The sequence below is a fragment of the Dipodomys merriami genome, unplaced genomic scaffold (genome assembly GCF_024711535.1).
Source record: "Dipodomys merriami isolate MVZ:Mamm:240054 unplaced genomic scaffold, mDipMer1.0.p SCAF_476, whole genome shotgun sequence".
Classification (NCBI taxonomy): Eukaryota; Metazoa; Chordata; class Mammalia; order Rodentia; family Heteromyidae; genus Dipodomys; species Dipodomys merriami.
Genome location: NW_027206042.1, coordinates 637,813 through 655,937, shown reverse-complemented (window position 1 = coordinate 655,937; position 18,125 = coordinate 637,813). Strand labels below are relative to the sequence as shown.

At 43.2% G+C, this 18,125-nt stretch overlaps 2 protein-coding genes across 2 annotated transcripts; both read left to right on the top strand.

Moving 5' to 3' along the window:
* The first annotated feature begins 2,049 nt into the window (after positions 1-2,049).
* Positions 2,050-4,850, top strand: LOC138808757 (testis-specific Y-encoded-like protein 1). Its single transcript, XM_069994941.1, has one exon. The coding sequence runs from the start codon at positions 2,243-2,245 to the stop codon at positions 3,317-3,319; it is 1,077 nt and encodes a 358-aa protein (XP_069851042.1). The 5' UTR covers positions 2,050-2,242; the 3' UTR covers positions 3,320-4,850.
* A 7,169-nt stretch (positions 4,851-12,019) lies between these two features.
* LOC138808756 (testis-specific Y-encoded-like protein 4) lies at positions 12,020-15,734 on the top strand. The gene has a single exon (XM_069994939.1). The coding sequence runs from the start codon at positions 12,102-12,104 to the stop codon at positions 13,341-13,343; it is 1,242 nt and encodes a 413-aa protein (XP_069851040.1). The 5' UTR covers positions 12,020-12,101; the 3' UTR covers positions 13,344-15,734.
* Positions 15,735-18,125: the final 2,391 nt, after the last annotated feature.

Below are 18,125 nucleotides of genomic sequence, written 5' to 3'. Positions count from 1 at the left end.
CTGATATTCTCCCAAAGAAACAATCTTAGGAAAGATTTCACTACCTTCTGAATAATGAGGCTTATTTCCAATTGCCAAATGTTCATCATGTGCCAAAGTGCAATAGATGAAGCATAGGCAAAATGTAATTCCTCTTTCAAATAAAATTAATAGGAATATAGACACACAATTAGCTTTTCTAAGGTTAAGGTTTATGCTATCCAAATTCCACAAATATTATGTAGGATCTACCTGAATCCTCATGCTACCTCAATAAATGTAAAAGCACCACCTTGTCCCTTTGTGGCTCAATCTTCTCCAATGCCCTTTTGTGGTATGTTTGGCTTTAATTTTCTCTTCTGTATTGTCTAAGTATATTTCTGATCTTAATATATAAAGATACTCAAATCATAAGTCACTGCTCTGAGTTATTGTGGCCTGCCATGTGCCAGTCCTCATGGGAGAACAGCAGCTGCTGATGGAAACAAGTTGGGATGTGCACAGAACCCATCAATCCTTGCTCCACACTGTATTCATTTCATATTGCATCTGTAACAGTTTTGTCACAGTGTGAATGACTTACAATGACAAAAATCTATCATCTTTCAACTCTGGAGGTTATATGTCATGAAATCATCAGTCCTTTAAGGGACGTAGGGGGGAATCCATTTTCTTTCCTTTCTGGTTTCTAGAAGAGGCTGCTTTAAATTCCTAGGCTCTTGATTCCTTCCTATAGCTTCAAAGCAAAAAGTTAAAAAGTATTTCTATTTTCTCCCTAGTTATCTATCTCTGCTCTCTCCCAACCCTTTTTAGATTTTTTTTGTCATCACACCTTTCCTGCCACTTCTATTTCCTTTTTATAAAGTTCATTTAATTCCACAGAACCCACCTAGATAATTGAAATATTATTTCCCATTTCCAGAACCTCAAATTAACCGTAAGTGCAAAGTCACATATGAGAATTGAGATATGGATATTTTTGAGGATCTTCAGACTATGACACAAAGTAAACCTACTAGGAGAAAAAAAAGTTTGCTTCTTTTACACTGAATCAACCAGTTAGCTACGTGTTGCATTTTGCAAAATTATTTCTTAGTTCAGTAATAATAGCTTAGCAAAGTAAAATAATCAGAGATGCTAACTTCTATCTCAGATGATCTATGAGCTGATTGCACATGTGCATTTTACTAGTGCCAACCTTTACAGAACATTCGTAAATTAATCAATCTCGACACAGATATATATATATAATATGTATAATATATACATATTATATGGCATCTTCCTAGTAGTGTAAGAGTATGAAGCAAAATTTAGGAAATTGAGATTTAATTCCTGCCTTGCTACCCAGCACTAAACTCTCATTTGGTGTAGATCATAAATTGAGAACCGGCGCTGAGCAGTAAGCGTCAACGGAGTGGTAACGGGACCTTTTCTCCCGATATCGTTGACAGGCTAGGATTGGTTTTTGGCTCCGTTCGTTTCGGTGATCCAGGGAGGCTGTGGAGCCCAGGCTGGCCTTGACCTCGGATTCTCCAGCCTCACGGGGGTGGGGGTGGGGGGATGGGGATGGGTGGGGGTGGGGATGGGGGTGCGGGTGGGGGGTGAGGGGGACAAGCCACCACCGCCCCTCTAGAATAGACATTTTCCGTGTCACTCCTATTTAAGAAGGGAGAACTATTTCGCCATTCACCTGAGGGGAAAAAAGTCGATTTTTGTTCGCATTTAACGTTAACATGTTAGTCCTCCTGCCTCAAAACCTAAAAGGGGGGGGGGGGGAGAACAGGTTTTTCGCCTGACATGGGGCAGCACCCTACAGCCGCTCCAGCCACCAGGGTGGGACGGGCACTGGAAGGGGCGTCGTCGCCGTCCCCGGGTCCGGGGGGAAGAGCCGACGCTCACTAACGCGAGCCGAGAGGCCGCTCCCGCAGCAGAAGCTCCCAGGGACTGGGCTGGGCGAACCCGAGTGGGAGGGAACCAATCGCTTCGCGCAGCGAGTTCTCGCGAGACGGCGAAGTCTGCACGCTGACGTCAGCGCCCTGGAGACGCGGCGGCGGCGTCCGGGAGTGGGCGGGGCGAGCGGCGGTTGGAGGGGCGTTGCGCGCATCCCGCTCCGGCTGCCGCGGAGGGAAGCGGGCCTTGTCCTGACGTCGTTCTGTCTGTGCCGCACCGGAGGGGACCCCTCTCCCCTAAACCTGCAGCCTCGCCACTCCTGACCCGGACCCCGAAGGCCGCAGACCAGAGTCCGGAGCGCCGCGGGGAAATGGAGGCGCCGCAGGCGATGGCGGAGGCCGGTGCGTTCCCGTCGGCCCAGCCCTCGGGGGTGGGGGCCGTACCCCAGGACCCCGCCGGCTGTGGGCGTCCCCCGCAGGCCGGAGTCGCTGCGGGCCCCGGTGCGGCGGCGGTGGGAGGCCCGCGGGAGGAGGCTCCCGACGGCCCCCTGGAAAACTGTTTTCAAGATGGAGAGAAGGATCTGGAAACCGGTGGTGAGCAGTGGCCGGAATCTGGGCTGCTGGAGGCGCAGGCCGAGGACGTGAAGCCCGATGCGTGCGCCCTGGCCGTGGGAGGAGAGGAGAGGCCCACCGCGGCCGAGGGGGCGGCGCCGGAGGCCGCGGAAATGGAGGCCAGGCCCGGGGGTGAAGACATGGAGGTGGTGGTGGAGGAGAGGAAGGAGGAGGCCGGACACTGGTACCTGAACGTAGACCTCCGCATGAACCCCCTGGAGGCCATCCAGCTGGAACTGGACACCGTGAACGCGCAGGCCGATCGAGCCTTCCAACAGCTGGAGCAGAAGTTTGGGCGCATGCGGCGTCACTACCTGGAGCGGAGGAACTACATCATTCAGAACATCCCCGGCTTCTGGATGACCGCCTTTCGGAACCACCCTCAGCTGACCTCCATGATCCGGGGCCACGACGCCGAGATGTTAAGGTACGTCACCAATCTGGAGGTGAAGGAACTCAGGCACCCTAGAACTGGCTGCAAGTTTAAGTTCTTCTTTCGAAGAAACCCCTACTTCAGAAACAAGCTGATCGTCAAGGAATATGAAGTCCGATCCTCCGGCCGAGTGGTGTCTCTCTCCACCCCCATCATCTGGCGCCGAGGGTACGAACCCCAATCCTTCATTCGTAGAAACCAAGAGCTCGTCTGCAGCTTCTTCACCTGGTTCTCAGACCACAGCCTTCCAGAGTCTGACAAAATTGCTGAGATTATCAAAGAGGACCTGTGGCCGAATCCACTGCAGTACTACCTGCTACGTGAAGGAATCCGTAGACCCAGACGTCGTCCAATAAGGGAGCCAGTGGAGATCCCCAGACCCTTCGGGTTCCAGTCCGGTTAACGTTTGCCTTTGGGCATCTGCTGCTCAAGGCCCAGTTCTATTTACTGCTGTGCAATGGGTATGCTGCTTTTTTTTTTTTTTTTTTTTTTTTTTTGGTCCCTTGACCTTTTCTGCGTCTTCCCTGGAGTTCTCTCAATCTCAAGACTGAAACTGTTGTGGTCATGCTTCTCTACTTCACATGGCCTTCTTGCTATTCTGCACGCTTGCTCCATGCTGCGTATCCGTGATTCACACCCACTTCTAACAGAAGCAAATGATGCTATAGAATGCACTGCCTTTGCCTTGCCACACCCTGTTTTTCCCAGGGCCTCTGGATTTGGTTACTATCGCCTGGGTTTCTAGCTTTGTCTAGAAGCCTCTTGTTACTACTCACCCTGCTGTGTATTTGCAGTTCCAGCACAGGCCTGTGCACAATAGGCATTGATGATGGTCAAGGGATAACAACAGTGGGCCATTTTTTCTTTGTAATTTATGCTACCCCATTCCTCTTTCTGCACTGGTTACCTACCAAATATTGCCTGCTGTGAGCTATCCCAACCCCTATTGGACTGTTGCAAAGTCCCAGTCCACATTCCCTTTTTTTTTTTCCTCCCCTAAGATACTTAAGAAATATCAATGAACGTAGACAGCTTAGTTTATGTTGGTCCTTGTCATTTCTAGAGATAAGAGAGTTTCCCACTGTTTGAAGTGTGATTGCCTCTTCTCTTCCCAACTCCCTAGCCTTAACAAGTTGTGAAGAACTAAAGGGAGCTAGATCTAGATAGAAAGAGGTGGATGGAATAATAATAACAATAGATGAAAGACTAAGGAGATTGTAATGGGTTCCTAAAGTATGGGGAATAGAAATGGCTGGAGACAAATGAGCCAGGTAAAACTTGAGCTGAGAATGAAAACTGGGCTGACTAGTCAGCCCTTCAAGTATTATTCTGTTCATGGTGATAGGAGGAGAAATATTTTTTTTCAGAATTGTCAGAAAAACTGCAGGGAATTTGGAATGTTAAATATGTTGCCTAGAGATTCTTTAAAGAAACTGCAAATTTGTTATGTTTTCACTTTATATGTGATCTCATGTGTGTGAAGGTTAATATTGTGCCCTTATTTTTACCAGTATCTAGTATTTTGTTTCTGCTTACTGGAACAACTTAGCTGAACAAGCTTTCTTTTGCTTTTGTTTGGCAGCAATTGAATAAAAGTCTTTCTTGGACAATATTAAGACTTAAGTGGATATTTATGACAGTTTTCAACTTGTTCTTGTTTCTTTTAAACTATATTCTTAGAAACATAGTTTGGATAAATTGGTATTTATCAGATCTGTAAAATTATTGTCTTTGTGGAAAAATAATCTATAAAATTGTGACTTGATTATTTTGATAATTGGCTCTGATAACAAATTAGTAATTGATGTATCTGTTCCTAAATTGTATAAATTCTTGTAAGATTACTCTATGTGGAAGTGTACTATTGGCTTTATATGTGTGATGGTAAAATAAAAGCATGCCTCTGCTAGACTTTTTTTTCACCTGCTCATAAACATGCTTGAGTGAAATTGTTCAAGTTACATTTATACTCAATAAGCAGATGTTCAGGGAGTACCTGTCATATAATGTACTATTCCCCTACTGTTTCATTTGTAAAAAATTACTTACTCAAATTTCTTCACTCCCCTCTCCTATCTGTATATCCTTCAAGGTCTGTCCTAGTAACTCTTGTCTTGTAGTCTCTTGTTTTCCATAGGAGATATATACAGATGTGTGTGTGCACTTTGTAGGGAAAATAACATACAATTACTAATTTTAGTTAATTCCACAAGTTTTTAAGAAATTCTTTTAGGCCCTGAGAAAAAGAATAAGTAGCTAAATCTTTCATTGCTAAAGAGTTGGGGGAGGGCTAATATGTAAAATAAATGACTGAGAATAATACAATGTTTAGCATAATATCCAATCAATGAATACTAATTATACTCATCTTCCTCATATTTTTAATTTCTCATTTAATGCCCAGACAAGTAGTCATTTAGTTTAGCAGGCTGCATTCAAACCAGGCTGCATTTTAGCTGCAAGTTCTGAAAAAAATACTGATACCCAGATTCTACCTCAAACTAGAACCTAAGGGATAGCCATGTTTGAGGTTCATAGATGGCTTCTTGAACTCTTCAATTATTTACTCAGTTTTGTCAAATTGGTGTAGAGATTTTCCTAGAAGACCTAGTTACTTTTCTACAGGGCATAGTATATAGTACGTACTTACTTCACCTGCTCTGTATTTTGTCTTTTGTGGTCTTGCAGAATGGATTTATGATCCCTCGACTCCTTTAGATAACTAGCTTATCTGAAAGTATCCAATGGTGTTACTGATATTCTTTATTAAAGTATAATTAAAGTACATTTGCATACAGCACCAAAATTTGTTCACAGCAGTTTTATTCATAACTAAGTTATGATAAAGGAACAACATGAGTACATCTCAAAAATGTTTTGCATAAAATTATCAGCTTATATAGTAGGTACTACTAGGCAAAGATTAATCTTAAGTATTCAGTTAAATTAATAGGTGGGCAATCTGGTCACTAAAGTGGAGTCTGCTCTCAGGACATACTGTCTAAATAGTATTGAACACTACAGAATTGTACAACAATATGTTGGAACTGCCCTTTCCATTTCTGGACATTAAAAAGCACAGAAGACCCTGTCACCAGCCCCTTCATTTCTAATCTGCTCCTCTCCAATACCCTAAAGCAGTGGGCACGAAGGGTGGCCTCTAGAAAGCAATCTGGGCACCATCTGGATCTTATAAAAAAGCAAAATTTGACTCCATTCCTGACCTAATGAAATTCTCGAGTGGGAGGAGGGGTCGTAGCAACCATGCTCTAAACAGCTGGGGAACTGCTGATTCAGCTGCTTCAGTTTCCTGAATTAAACTTTTATTCAAAACAAAAACAACAAAAACCCTAGAATTCCCTACTGGAGTCACAATTTGAACTTCAGATATTAGGAAATGGATATTTAGCTCCATAGTGGAGTGCATGCTTAGCAGGCTCAAGATCCCAAGTTCAATCCACAATGTCATGAAAAGTAACTTTACAATTCTGTGTCAAGTGCATACAGCTGTCTTCATTCTTTTAAGTTATAGATCAGAAATACACATTTTGTAATTCCATAGCTTCTATGTTGTACCATTAAGACAGGGAACTAGAGGCTCAGCAAATAGAAATGTATTACTCTAAATGATAGGCTGCTGCTTTCAATTAAGCTTTCTTATTTCAAGTTAAGATGCCTTGAACTCTATTATAGCAGCTTGTAACTAATTTTAACCACAAAAATGTCTAAAAGCCCAAGTAAGCATAAATAGCTAGATCTAATAGTTACTCTTAATCTATTCATGAATGGCTTTTAGATATGATACCTTTATAAAGAAAATAGAAGGTAGGGTCTCCAGATTACATCAGATTATAACTTTCTTGTCATTATAGTTTTATCCAATTAAATTGCTTGTCTGTACTTCGCCTCAGAAGAGAATGGATGAGAGCAGTTTAGATATTTTTATATTCTTGTGGAATTTGGCTATACATGTGTAAAGAATTGATATCTCTAAGCAGTGGAGGTAATGTACATTTTTAAAATTTTAATTCAGCCAACAGAATGATTAAATTTGTAACAAGCAGTTAGTACTCATCCTCTTCATCAAAGTTTCCAGCTTCATTTAGGATAACACAATCAGAGTAGTGTTCAAATGGCTCTAGAAACAGGTGCATGCTAGTCTACATTGTTAATGTAATGCCTAAACTTACCAGAGTTTGCAGCTTATTTTGATAACTTCCAATTTCATCAACAATGAGGGAAATGTACTGTGTAATTTTAAAAAATGAACATTAGACTCAAGTATATGATGCAAGAAGAGGACCATTTATTTACATTCTTATGACTCCTAGAAATGTAGTGGCTATAATGTCTAACCATCTTATATTTTGGTACTCTATTTTTTTTCAGAATAAAATTCTGTTTTTATATTTATTTACACTTAGACTTTTTTGCTTCTATCAGAGCAGAAATTGTCTCATATAGACAAAATATAAACACACATATATGTACACACATACATGTATATATAATCTTACCATGCTAATTGTTTAATGTGATTTAATATTAAATTAGCATATTTAATATTTTAATTTTAGATATAGTGACTATTCTAGTTTGATTCAAATATTGGTGAATGAATTGTGTTAATCTATTATAAACAAAGGTTTCTGATGAACAGACAAACTTGGTTGCAATTCATAACTCTTTGTCCCTCACTGTCAATGAGACTGAATGAGCAAGTTTGCTTAAAATTAATTATTGCAAGAAAGATTAAAATTATTTTTAAAGATATTTTATAAGGTCTTTAATATGATATTACATCAAGATTGTGATACTTTGGTTCCAGCAATATGTCTTTCTCGTAATCAAAAAGAACCATTTAGAAATAACTATCTTAAAAAAAACTAGCATAACAGATCAATATTACTGTGCCCTAATGTTTGATGTCTGATTATTCAAATCATACACTGTTTGGTCCAATTCAACTATTCTTTCACAAAGTTTTCACTTACTGATTTATTCTACATGGGTATTTTATTGTGTCTGAACTTCAATTAAACTTCCAAAACAGAATTTAACAGTGATTTGTGTGTGATATGTGTGTGTGTGTGTGTGTGTGTGTGTATCTGCCCTAGGGCAAAGTCAGGGCCTGTGTGTGCACTGTCCATGAGGTTTTCTTGCTCAAAGTTAGTGTTTACCACAGCTCCACATCTGGCTTTTTGGTAGTTTATTGGAGATAAGAGTTTCATGGCCATTCCTGCCTGGATTGGCTTTGAACTGTGATCCTCAGATCTCAGATTCCTGAGTAGCTAGGATTACAGGTATGAGTCACTTGGACATTGAGTGAGTCACAGGTATGAGCCCCATTTAGACATTGATTTTATGCCTCCTGCATTACATCTAGTTACTGTTCGTACATTTTAGCATAAAAACAAATGACTAAGTCAACTTATATTTATCATACATGTTGACAAATACTTTACAGATACCACATTTTATTTTCATGACAGTTCTCTAAGTTTCATATTATTACACTCATTTTATATAATAATGTGGCCCTGAGCAGTGATTTACCCTTATCACAAGTAGCAGATATGGGCCTTAAAACCAGATGGATTCAAAATATGTGTCTTGGGTTAGGGTATATATAGCTGAGTAAAAGCATTTTGCCTACCATGTACAAGGCCCTGGCTGATCTCCAGTACTACAAACAACAACAATCAAAACAAACAACCCACCGCATCCTATACAAGTTTGAGGTCATGCAGGTCAGGGACCTTGTCCTATTTCCTTTTAAGACTGGGGAAAGAAGAGCCATCTGAGATTGTTGTTCTGGGGAGTCATCTGTGGAGAAATTTGTAGCAGTGGTAGACTGGATACGGATTATGACTGTTTTTTTTTAATAGCACCAAATTTATGTTGAAAAGCCATCCATAATTCTTTCAGTGAACTCTATGGTCTGTAATTACCATAAATATTTTAGTTTTTTTTTTGTTATTTGTGGCCCTACTCTTTGAATTCAAGATTTTGCACTTGCTAGGCAGACACTCTTCTGTTGAGCCATTCTTCTAGCCTTGTATTTTATTTTTTGGATAGCCAAGAAAACTTTTAGTTTATTTAAAATCCAGTTAAAGCACTGCAGTTTTTGAAAGAAACTTTTAGTGTGATCTTTATCATGCTTTATGAGGGGAATCATTAAGAGCCACAAACTTTTTTTTTATCTCAGCAACACAGACATCTTAAATTCAAAATAAGAGGTCCAAAACAAAACAAAAAAATGTAAAAACAAACCAAAACGAAAAAAAAATTTCAACAAAACTCTAAGCTAATCCTTTACTTTTATCTCCAATTAAAAATACATATAAAAATACATATCATTTTCTGCAACTCAGGGCTGAATGGCTGGCTGTATGTGTAGTGCACACATGGACACATAATTTATGTGCATGTGCAGCCATATATACATAATTACCGTAAATATTTTCTGTAGAGCAACTTTAACAAGACACACATACAAGAATCCTATTATCGTAAAGATCACTTGCTCCCTCTAGTGACCAGGACTAGGAATACCATATTTATAAGCATTTTAGAAACAGATTTGTGTGTATTTGTGTGTGTGCAATGTGTGTACCCCCTCATGACTCCTTAGTCACCAGAGTCATTTTCTTATAGTAAATGGGGGGCATTTTTAGTAAATTAAGGGTGTTGAGATGCTCCACATCAGGATAATTCCTTGTATAAAAGTATTTACTGTTAAATCTTCATTGGATGAAAACTATTATTTACTTTTAGAAACTAGCACTGTGTATGAAAACAACATTCCAAATTTCTCTATGTATATATATAGATTTCTATCTCTATGTATCTATATATCTATTTTTGTCTCTCAAATATTTCTATCTCTTTCTATATAGATAGATAGAAATAGATATTTGCAGAACTGGTTTGGAAGTCAGAATATCATGCTTACTATCACTTAAGTCACATTCCAGCTCTTTTTTTCATTTATTTTTCAAAACAGCGTTTTACTATTGCCTGAGTCCAGCCTTAGACGCCCATTCTCCTACACCCATCTCCCTAGTATTTTGAATTACAGGTGTGTATTTTAAAAATATTGGATTACAGGTATACATTTAAAAAGCAATTTCTTTAGTTATGTGAGTGGGAAGATTGTGCACTAGAGGCTGATTTAGGGAAAAACAAATTCTGTGAGACCCTATCTGAAAAGTAACTAAAGCAAACTGGAACACCTGCTTAACAAGTGTGAAGGTCTCAGTTCAAACTCTAATACTACTACCTCCTCCCCCCACCACACAAATTTCTTATTTCATCAAATCTAAAATGAATTGTAAAATGTACTGTTATTCCGTGAAAATAAAGACTTCAAAATATTTTTGTCCTATATCATTCATGGCTGTATGTAAAAAGTAAATTATGTGTGAAAGAAGTAGTTTCATTAGTTTAAGTTTCCCATTTAAAGTGCCCTTAATCACTCTTTACTCACAGTTTTTGGTGTCCTTGGGTTTTAAAAAATGTTGTCTTTGGACCTTGAATAATTTTAGTGAGGACATTTTTTTTAAATTTTTATTTTATTTTATTTGTGAACATACTGTACAGAGGGATTACAATTGCATGGGCAGGATAATGCGTACATTTCTTACCAAGCATTGCAGCCTCCTCCTTTGTTTACCCTTCACATCACTTCCCAGCCTCCCCCTCCCCCCCATCCCAATCCTTCTCCTTCCCCCCCCCCCCCACGTTGTAAAGCTCATTTTGGACATGACAATTTGTACTTAGTGAGGACATTTCTTAATGTCACCTTTTTATAAAAGTGTTTCTCTTAGATATTTTTCCTATGTCACAAGTAAATCTTCTTGACTTTGTCCCTAAAATACCCAGCAAAACAGGGATTGATGCTCTGCTCAAGTGGTAGAGCACCAACTGAGCAGAACAAGCCAAGTAAGCACAAGGCCCTGGTACACACCTTGGTACCATCAGATTGAAATGTCAAGAAGACAATAAGCAAGTTCACACATGCTCAGACTATGACTGCTCTTCTGCAATTGTAGGATGCTACTCCGTGGACAGTCATTTCAAAATATTAAGATATGAAATAAAAGTATGTCCTAGAACTGAAAAGATATGTACCATATAAATTCTCATCATTTAAGATAATTTTGCGGGGCTGGGAATATGGTTTAGTGGTAGAGTGCTTGCCCAGCATGCATGAGCCCTGGATTCGATCCTCAGTACCTCATAAACAGAGAAAACTGGAAATGGTGCTGAGGCTCAAGCGTTAGAACTCCAGCTTTGAGCTCAGGGACTGTGCCCAGGCCCTGAGTTCAAGACCCAGGTCTGGAATTTTTTTTTAAACTACCCAAAGTGGTGTTGTTTATGTCTCTGGTTCAATGCACCTGCACTGTTTTAGGTCGCATTGGCAGCTTTATTTTCCTTTTGTTTGTCCTTTAAATTAAAACTAAGATCTTGGATTTATTTCAAAAATGAGGTACGATGGTATACCATCTGAATTTTATGAAAGAAACATGGAGTTATAAAAAGCAAGTCAAATCTGATGGATTGGAAGCTAAGGCATTCAATTTGTTGATAAGAGGCGGGTGCAGCATCCTGAATTGTGCTCACCCCCGTGACTCGTGGAACACATCTTCACCACCCAGCAACGCTTCACTTGTAATGTAAAAAAAATCAAATCCTGATCGCAGTTCTTTAGCAACAGCTACCAAGGCCTTTCTAAAGGAGACTTGCCGATTGGCGAGCCCTCATTTTTCTTTATGGAAAGAGCCCTATGAACCGAATTTACTGGACAATGACGCCAGTCAATCAATCGGGAAGCTTAGAAATACAGGGTTATACGTTAACAGGGCCCTGACACGCTCGGGTTTGTTCCGCATCCATTTATGCACATCAAATTTCCTTCCCAGAAGACCGAATCCGTAACCCATCTTGAAACCAGACAAAGGGGGGTGGGGGGGAAGGCTGGACAGACAGGCCCGGGCACCAGCGCGCCGCGTTCTGGCGCAGTGGAGAGAGATGCTACGGCCCTGACGTCACCGGTTGCCATGGCAGCGCCGCTCTGGAGGCAGCGAGGGGCGGCGCCAGGGGCTGACTGCAGCAGCGCCGCTTTACCGCAGAGGACCGGGAACGCTCGCTGCTCGGCCGCTGCGGGTCTGACATCCACCAAAATGAGCGGCCTGGATGGGGGCACCAAGCTCCCCGTCGCCCAAGCCACGGCTCCCGGCGATGTGCCGGCAGATCCGAATCTAAACCGGTGCCAGGGCGTCGGCGAGGCGGCGCCGGTGATGGCGGACTCAGGTGAGCGCGGTCCGGAGGAGGCCGCAGCGGAGGGCGGCGCGCCCCGGGATCCCGTGGGGGACCACGGCCCCGCGCTCCCGCCTACCGCCGGCGATCACGGCGCCGCCGTCCCGAGAGAGGGGCCGGGGGATGCCGAGCCCCCATCCCCGGGCCCGGGCGCGGCCGCCTCCGGCACTGCGGCTGCAGAGAAAGATGACCCCAGCCCGAAAGATGGCGAGCCGCGCAGCCCCGCCGGGCCCAAGGCTCTGGAAGCCTGCGGCGCCGCGGGGTCGGGGGCCCCGAGGATCCCTGGAGCCAAGGCCAAGGAGACCACGACCAAGAAGGGCGCCATGTCGGCCGCGGCGGCCGCGGAGGGCGAGGCGGAGGCGGTGGCGGCGGCGGCGGCCGAGGAGAAGAAGGCGGCCCCCAAGGAGAAGAAGGCGGCGGCGGGCGGGAAGGAGGAGCCGCGGGCCCGGGCCCCGAAGATCAACACCTGCATGGACTCGCTCGAGGCCATCGATCAGGAGCTGTCGAACGTCAACGCCCAGGCCGACCGGGCCTTTCTGCAGCTGGAGCGCAAATTCGGGCGGATGCGGAGGCTCCACATGCAGCGCCGGAGCTTCATCATCCAGAACATCCCGGGGTTCTGGGTCACCGCGTTTCGGAACCACCCCCAGCTGTCGCCCATGATCAGCGGCCAGGACGAAGACATGATGAGGTACATGATCAACCTGGAGGTGGAGGAGCTCAAACACCCCCGAGCCGGCTGCAAATTCAAGTTCATCTTCCAGAGCAACCCCTACTTCCGAAACGAGGGGCTGGTCAAGGAGTACGAGCGCCGATCCTCGGGCCGCGTGGTGTCCCTGTCCACGCCCATCCGCTGGCACCGGGGCCAGGACCCCCAGGCTCACATCCACAGAAACCGGGAGGGCAACACCATCCCCAGCTTCTTCAACTGGTTCTCAGACCACAGCCTCCTGGAGTTCGACAGGATCGCCGAGATCATCAAAGGCGAACTCTGGTCCAACCCCCTGCAGTACTACCTGATGGGTGAAGGGCCCCGAAGAGGCTTTCGAGGCGCCCCCAGGCAGCCCGTGGAGAGCCCCAGATCCTTCAGGTTCCAGTCTGGCTAAAATGAGCCTCGGCCCTCCTGACGAGCTCCCTCTCACGTTTCCCCACCACCCTCCTGTGCTTGGCCGGCAGCATGCACCCTTCTGTCTGCTTTCTCTCGTACTGAGTTAATGTGGTCCTGTGGTTCCAGGTCTCCAGCCCTTGATGCTGAGACGGTCGGACTGTCGCTGATCCGTGTATAGACGCCTGTGCTCTTCTTCCTCTGCACTTTTTCCTGCTGTTCCGCATCACAGCTAGCGCGTTCCGAGTGCATGGCCTCTCCTGCTTTTATTGCCAAGCTCCGGATGGTTCGGACTGCTCTCCTTTGCATGGCTTGGACCCCTTCCCCCCCTGTCTGTGACGGTGGTCTGCTCCCCGTTTGTCGACGTGGTTCTCTGCCACGAGGAAGCGCGACCCATCTTTATGAATAACCAGCCTGGCTTCATGTGCTATGGCCGGCTCTGCTCCTGATGTCCTGGCAACGACGACAAGCTCTTTGAGTCTCACCACTGCAAGATGAACCTGACATGCCAACCCAGCCATCAACCCCAACTGCACAGTCCAGGCAGCCACTAAGTTGGGTCCAGCTGCTTTGCTGGCTGTTTCTATCTATTCTGCTTGTTAATCTGGTAGGACAAGCAGGAGGCTGGTGGAAGGTGTCTGTGTGTGTGTGTGTGTGTGTGTGTGTGTGTGTGTGTGTGAGTGATTTCTAGGCATGAGTGAAGTAACGTGAGTTTTATGTTACCATGTTGGTCTTCTTGTACCTTTAGTTTACTGTGCATCGTGATCGGCTACTGGTCATTATGGAGGCCTGTGTTTGGCTGCCTCAGAACTACCTATGGACTTAGGCTTCCAGGCAGCATACAGGACCCCCCTGCCCCGATTTCCCACAAATCCAATTGGCTGAGTCACTTTGAACCTGTATTCTTTCTCAGCCCTACAACTAACCACCCTTACTATAGATAGTCCCTCCTTTGCCTCTTCCACTCCCTCTCTGGTCATGACAAAGTTGTACGAGTAGGGGCACTGAGAAATATGGTTTCCTATCCCCCCTCCCTCTTCTTCCTTTTCTTTCTTGGAAGCAGTTACAGCTCACACAGAGAACCAAACCAGGCAGAGCAGGTGATGGGTTCAAGCCCCGCCCCCCCAGCCCGAGGGTGTGAACTGAAGCAACTAAGAATTCCTTTCACTTTTCTTAAGGATGCCAGCTTTTTCTTTGTCTTTGGACCTTTGGACTGCAGAAATGATCTAACAACAGCATTTCTGGCCTGCATTGGTCTGTATTATTTCATTACTGGCTCTATCCTACTGCCTGGCCTTTGGAGCTCTCACTTGGCAGCTTTTGCATTTCCTTCCCTGCATTTATCTTCACAAGGGAGGGCACAGGCTGCGAAGGTAGACCCCAGGGTACATCTGGAGGATGAAGGGAATGAGGGAACATGGGAAGTCTGGGTTTCCAGGGTAAGTCCCTGTACGTGAGTCTCAGCGCTGTTGGGGCAGTTTTAATGTGAAGGGGTGTGGTGGTGTGACCATCAGCCCTCACTTTTCCTCTCCTACTTTGAAGGCTTTGCCCTAAGCTCTCCAGGGGTTTGGGCACAATCAATGGGTGATTGCTGTAGGCTGAAATCTAAGTAAAGGCCTAAATGCAGAGGTGGAGAAAGCAAGCTTCCCCAGGAACCACAGGAAAAGATGCCCTGCAGGGTTTCTGATGGGGGAAGGGCAGAGCCTGAGGGACTTTGTCAGTAGTGGTGGGAGAATCAAATAGGATGTTCAGAGCAGATGGTCCTCCAGTTCTTCCTAACTCCTTGAATTCACGAGTAGAATTTTATTAATACTAGTCTGGGTGTTTTCTCTATGATTCTAGTAGTGTCCTTTATAAATGTGGGGGATTATGGTATATGCTCCTTATTTCACTGTGTGAGGAAAATCCTATTCCTTTCTCCATTTCGGCCTACTGACAAAATTGATGTTTACAGCCCTGCTTTCTGCTTGTCATTGTGAACACGTGCAAAAAAAATATTGAAATTTGTGTCCTGTGCAGTATGAAGACTTCTGTGAATATTCATTAACTAGATTAACTTGTTCTGATCTTTGTCAGTGTGTAGTTCTAATCTTAGAAATATAATTTGAATAATGTGACCTGTGAAGAGTTTGAAGACTTTGCGAATTGTTTCTATGTCTCGTAAAAGTATTCTCAAAAAGAAAAATGTAATTGTTGTCTTACTTGATATCTCTTGCCCAAATAATAATGTACTTGATACTATGTTCCTAACCAGTGTAGGGATTAGGAGAATCACTGTCACACTAAATGAGAATCACTACTACTTTGTCTCTCTCCTATGTGCTTGAAGGAAAAAAATGTGACTGACACACTTCTTGTTTCCCTTCCTACAATAAAAATGAATAAAAAGTTCTGTGCTGTGTAGGTTAATACATGGTTGGGGGATCATTAAAGTTATGAAAAGGGCACAGGAAGATTCTATCACTCTCTATTCCTCACCAGACCAGAATGACAGGATTTCTCTGGTGATTAGAGGACTAGAGGATGATTGGTTTGGAGAGAGGGCTACATAAAGAATAACATGAGAAGCTGTGTGCAGAGGTACACTGAGAAGGCTGAGGTTGGAGGATCCTAAGTTCCTAGATACCTTAGGCTACATATCAAGATTCAGTGTCAATAAAGACATTTAGGGTCTAAGCCAGAAGCCAGTGCAATCCTAGCTACTCAAGAGGCTGAGATCTGAGGATTGCAATTCAAAGCAAGTGCTGGCAGAAAAGTCTGTGAGACTCTTATCTCCAATAAAACTATTCAGAAAAAGAAGTGGCACTGTGGCTCAAGTGGTAGAGCTCTAGTCTTGAGCACAAAGAGCCGCAGGAACGGTGCCTAAGCCCTGAATTCAAGCTCCAGGACTGGCAATAAATAAATAAATAAATAAATAAATAAATAAATAAATAAATAAATAAATAATTTAGAGTGTTTAACTGAGGAAGAAAGTCAAGGTCGTGCAACAAAATGGAATGGGGTTTTTGGAGTGAAATGAATGGTTGGTAAGTGAAATCTATGATATTTGAGTCTAATGACTAACTTCAGCAGACTAACTGGTAATTTGTGACGAAGGAGTGATGCTGGCTCATTTGTTAGAGGGATGAACTCCACTGGTTTGACCGAAGCTGGTAATAAAGGTAGGAACTAGGACATTTTCAGATTACATTCACAGAAATAAGAGAGGGATAATGCTTCAAACAGATGGTTGAGCTTAACAAAAGAAAACCTAGCTCTTTAAGTTTCTGGGTTACTTGCACCTTAGCAAGTAGAATTCACAAAGAATTGCCCCAGGGACAGCACTCTGTGTATTTAAGTTAGTAATGCAAATCAGAACTTTTGGGCCAGTTATGTCAAGTGGTTGCTTAGATGGCTAAAAGTGCTTAGTGACTCAGGTCACAAGCTCTGGTGACATTCATAGCACTAGACTACAGAAAGCCTAAAGAGTTATCCAAATTTTTACAAAACAGCCTAACAACAAAGCACAAGATATTAGTATCATTACCATTATCTATAATTAGTATAGTGACTATAGTATAATTGCTATATTACAATTATACTATTGCTGTCATTATTATATTTAGATATAGAAAATTATATCTAGACATATTTCAGTCATCTTATTTTGGGCTTTTTTTTTTTGTCGGTCGTGGGGCATGAACTCTAGGCTTGGGCGCTCTTCAGCTCAAGGCAAGTGCTCTACCACCTGGAGCCACAGCGTCACTTTTGGTTTTCTAGTGGTTTATTGGAGATGAGTCTCACGGACTTTTCTGCCCCGGCTGGCTTTGAACCGTGATCCTCAGATTTCAGCCTCCTGAGTAGCTAGGGTTACAGGCGTGAGGCTCCGATGCCCAGCTTTTGGGCATTCTTTCTCTGTGTGTGCTGGTACTAGGTGTTGAACGCAGGACCTGGGCATTGTCTCTGGGCTTTTTTGCTCAAGGCTGGCACTTTATCATTTGAGCCATGGCTTCACTTTTGGCTTTTTTTACATTTTTTGGTGGCTAATTGGAATAAGAGTCTCACAGACTTTGCTACCTAGGCTGGTTTTGGTCCTTAGAGCTCAGCCTCCTGATGCTAAGATTATAAGCATGAGCCACAGGTGCCCAGTGCGTATTCTTTTTAAAACAACAAATTGGAGAAGGAAAAATAAAATTATGTATTCATAGAATCTATTTTTCTTCCAAAATTCTAAAGCCCGTTGAAAGAATTCTATTCAACGTTAATAGTAAAGGATGACGAATAGGATAGTTTTTACTGACAACAGTATTTTAACTTTCAAATATCACTGTAGGTATTTCCTACTAAAAACTTTATTACTACTGAAAACTACACTGTTTGCATTGGAAAATGTTTTCTGTGTTTTTACTCTACACATCTCCTTTAAAAAAATAAACGCTACTTCTCCCAATAGTCCTTTTAAATGTTTTATGATTCTAGTTTTGGATGATCGTTGTTTTATTCTTCATACCCAGTTTGAAACACCGGCATTTTTAAAAATAAAGAGTAAAAATTAAAAAAGCCGAATTATAGCCTAACAACATTTACTCGAGTCAGATCTGATATACTAGAAAGGTGGAAGGCAACTTAAAACAACAACAACAACAACAAAACAACTCTTGACCTCTCTTTTTGTAAGATGGAGAGGGCTAAGGTTATATTGGGTGGTAGGTAACGGGCCTCAATGTCTGGAAGTGGGTGCCAGCAAAAATAGGACTAAGAGCTTAGAGCTTAAGAGATCCCCCTGCCCTCCCCGCCCCCCCCA

What these genes read in the sequence shown, in the direction of transcription:
- LOC138808757 (XM_069994941.1), top strand. Translation starts at nt 2,243, where the DNA reads ATGGAGGCGCCGCAGGCGATGGCGGAGGCCGGTGCGTTCCCGTCGGCC.
- LOC138808756 (XM_069994939.1), top strand. Translation starts at nt 12,102, where the DNA reads ATGAGCGGCCTGGATGGGGGCACCAAGCTCCCCGTCGCCCAAGCCACG.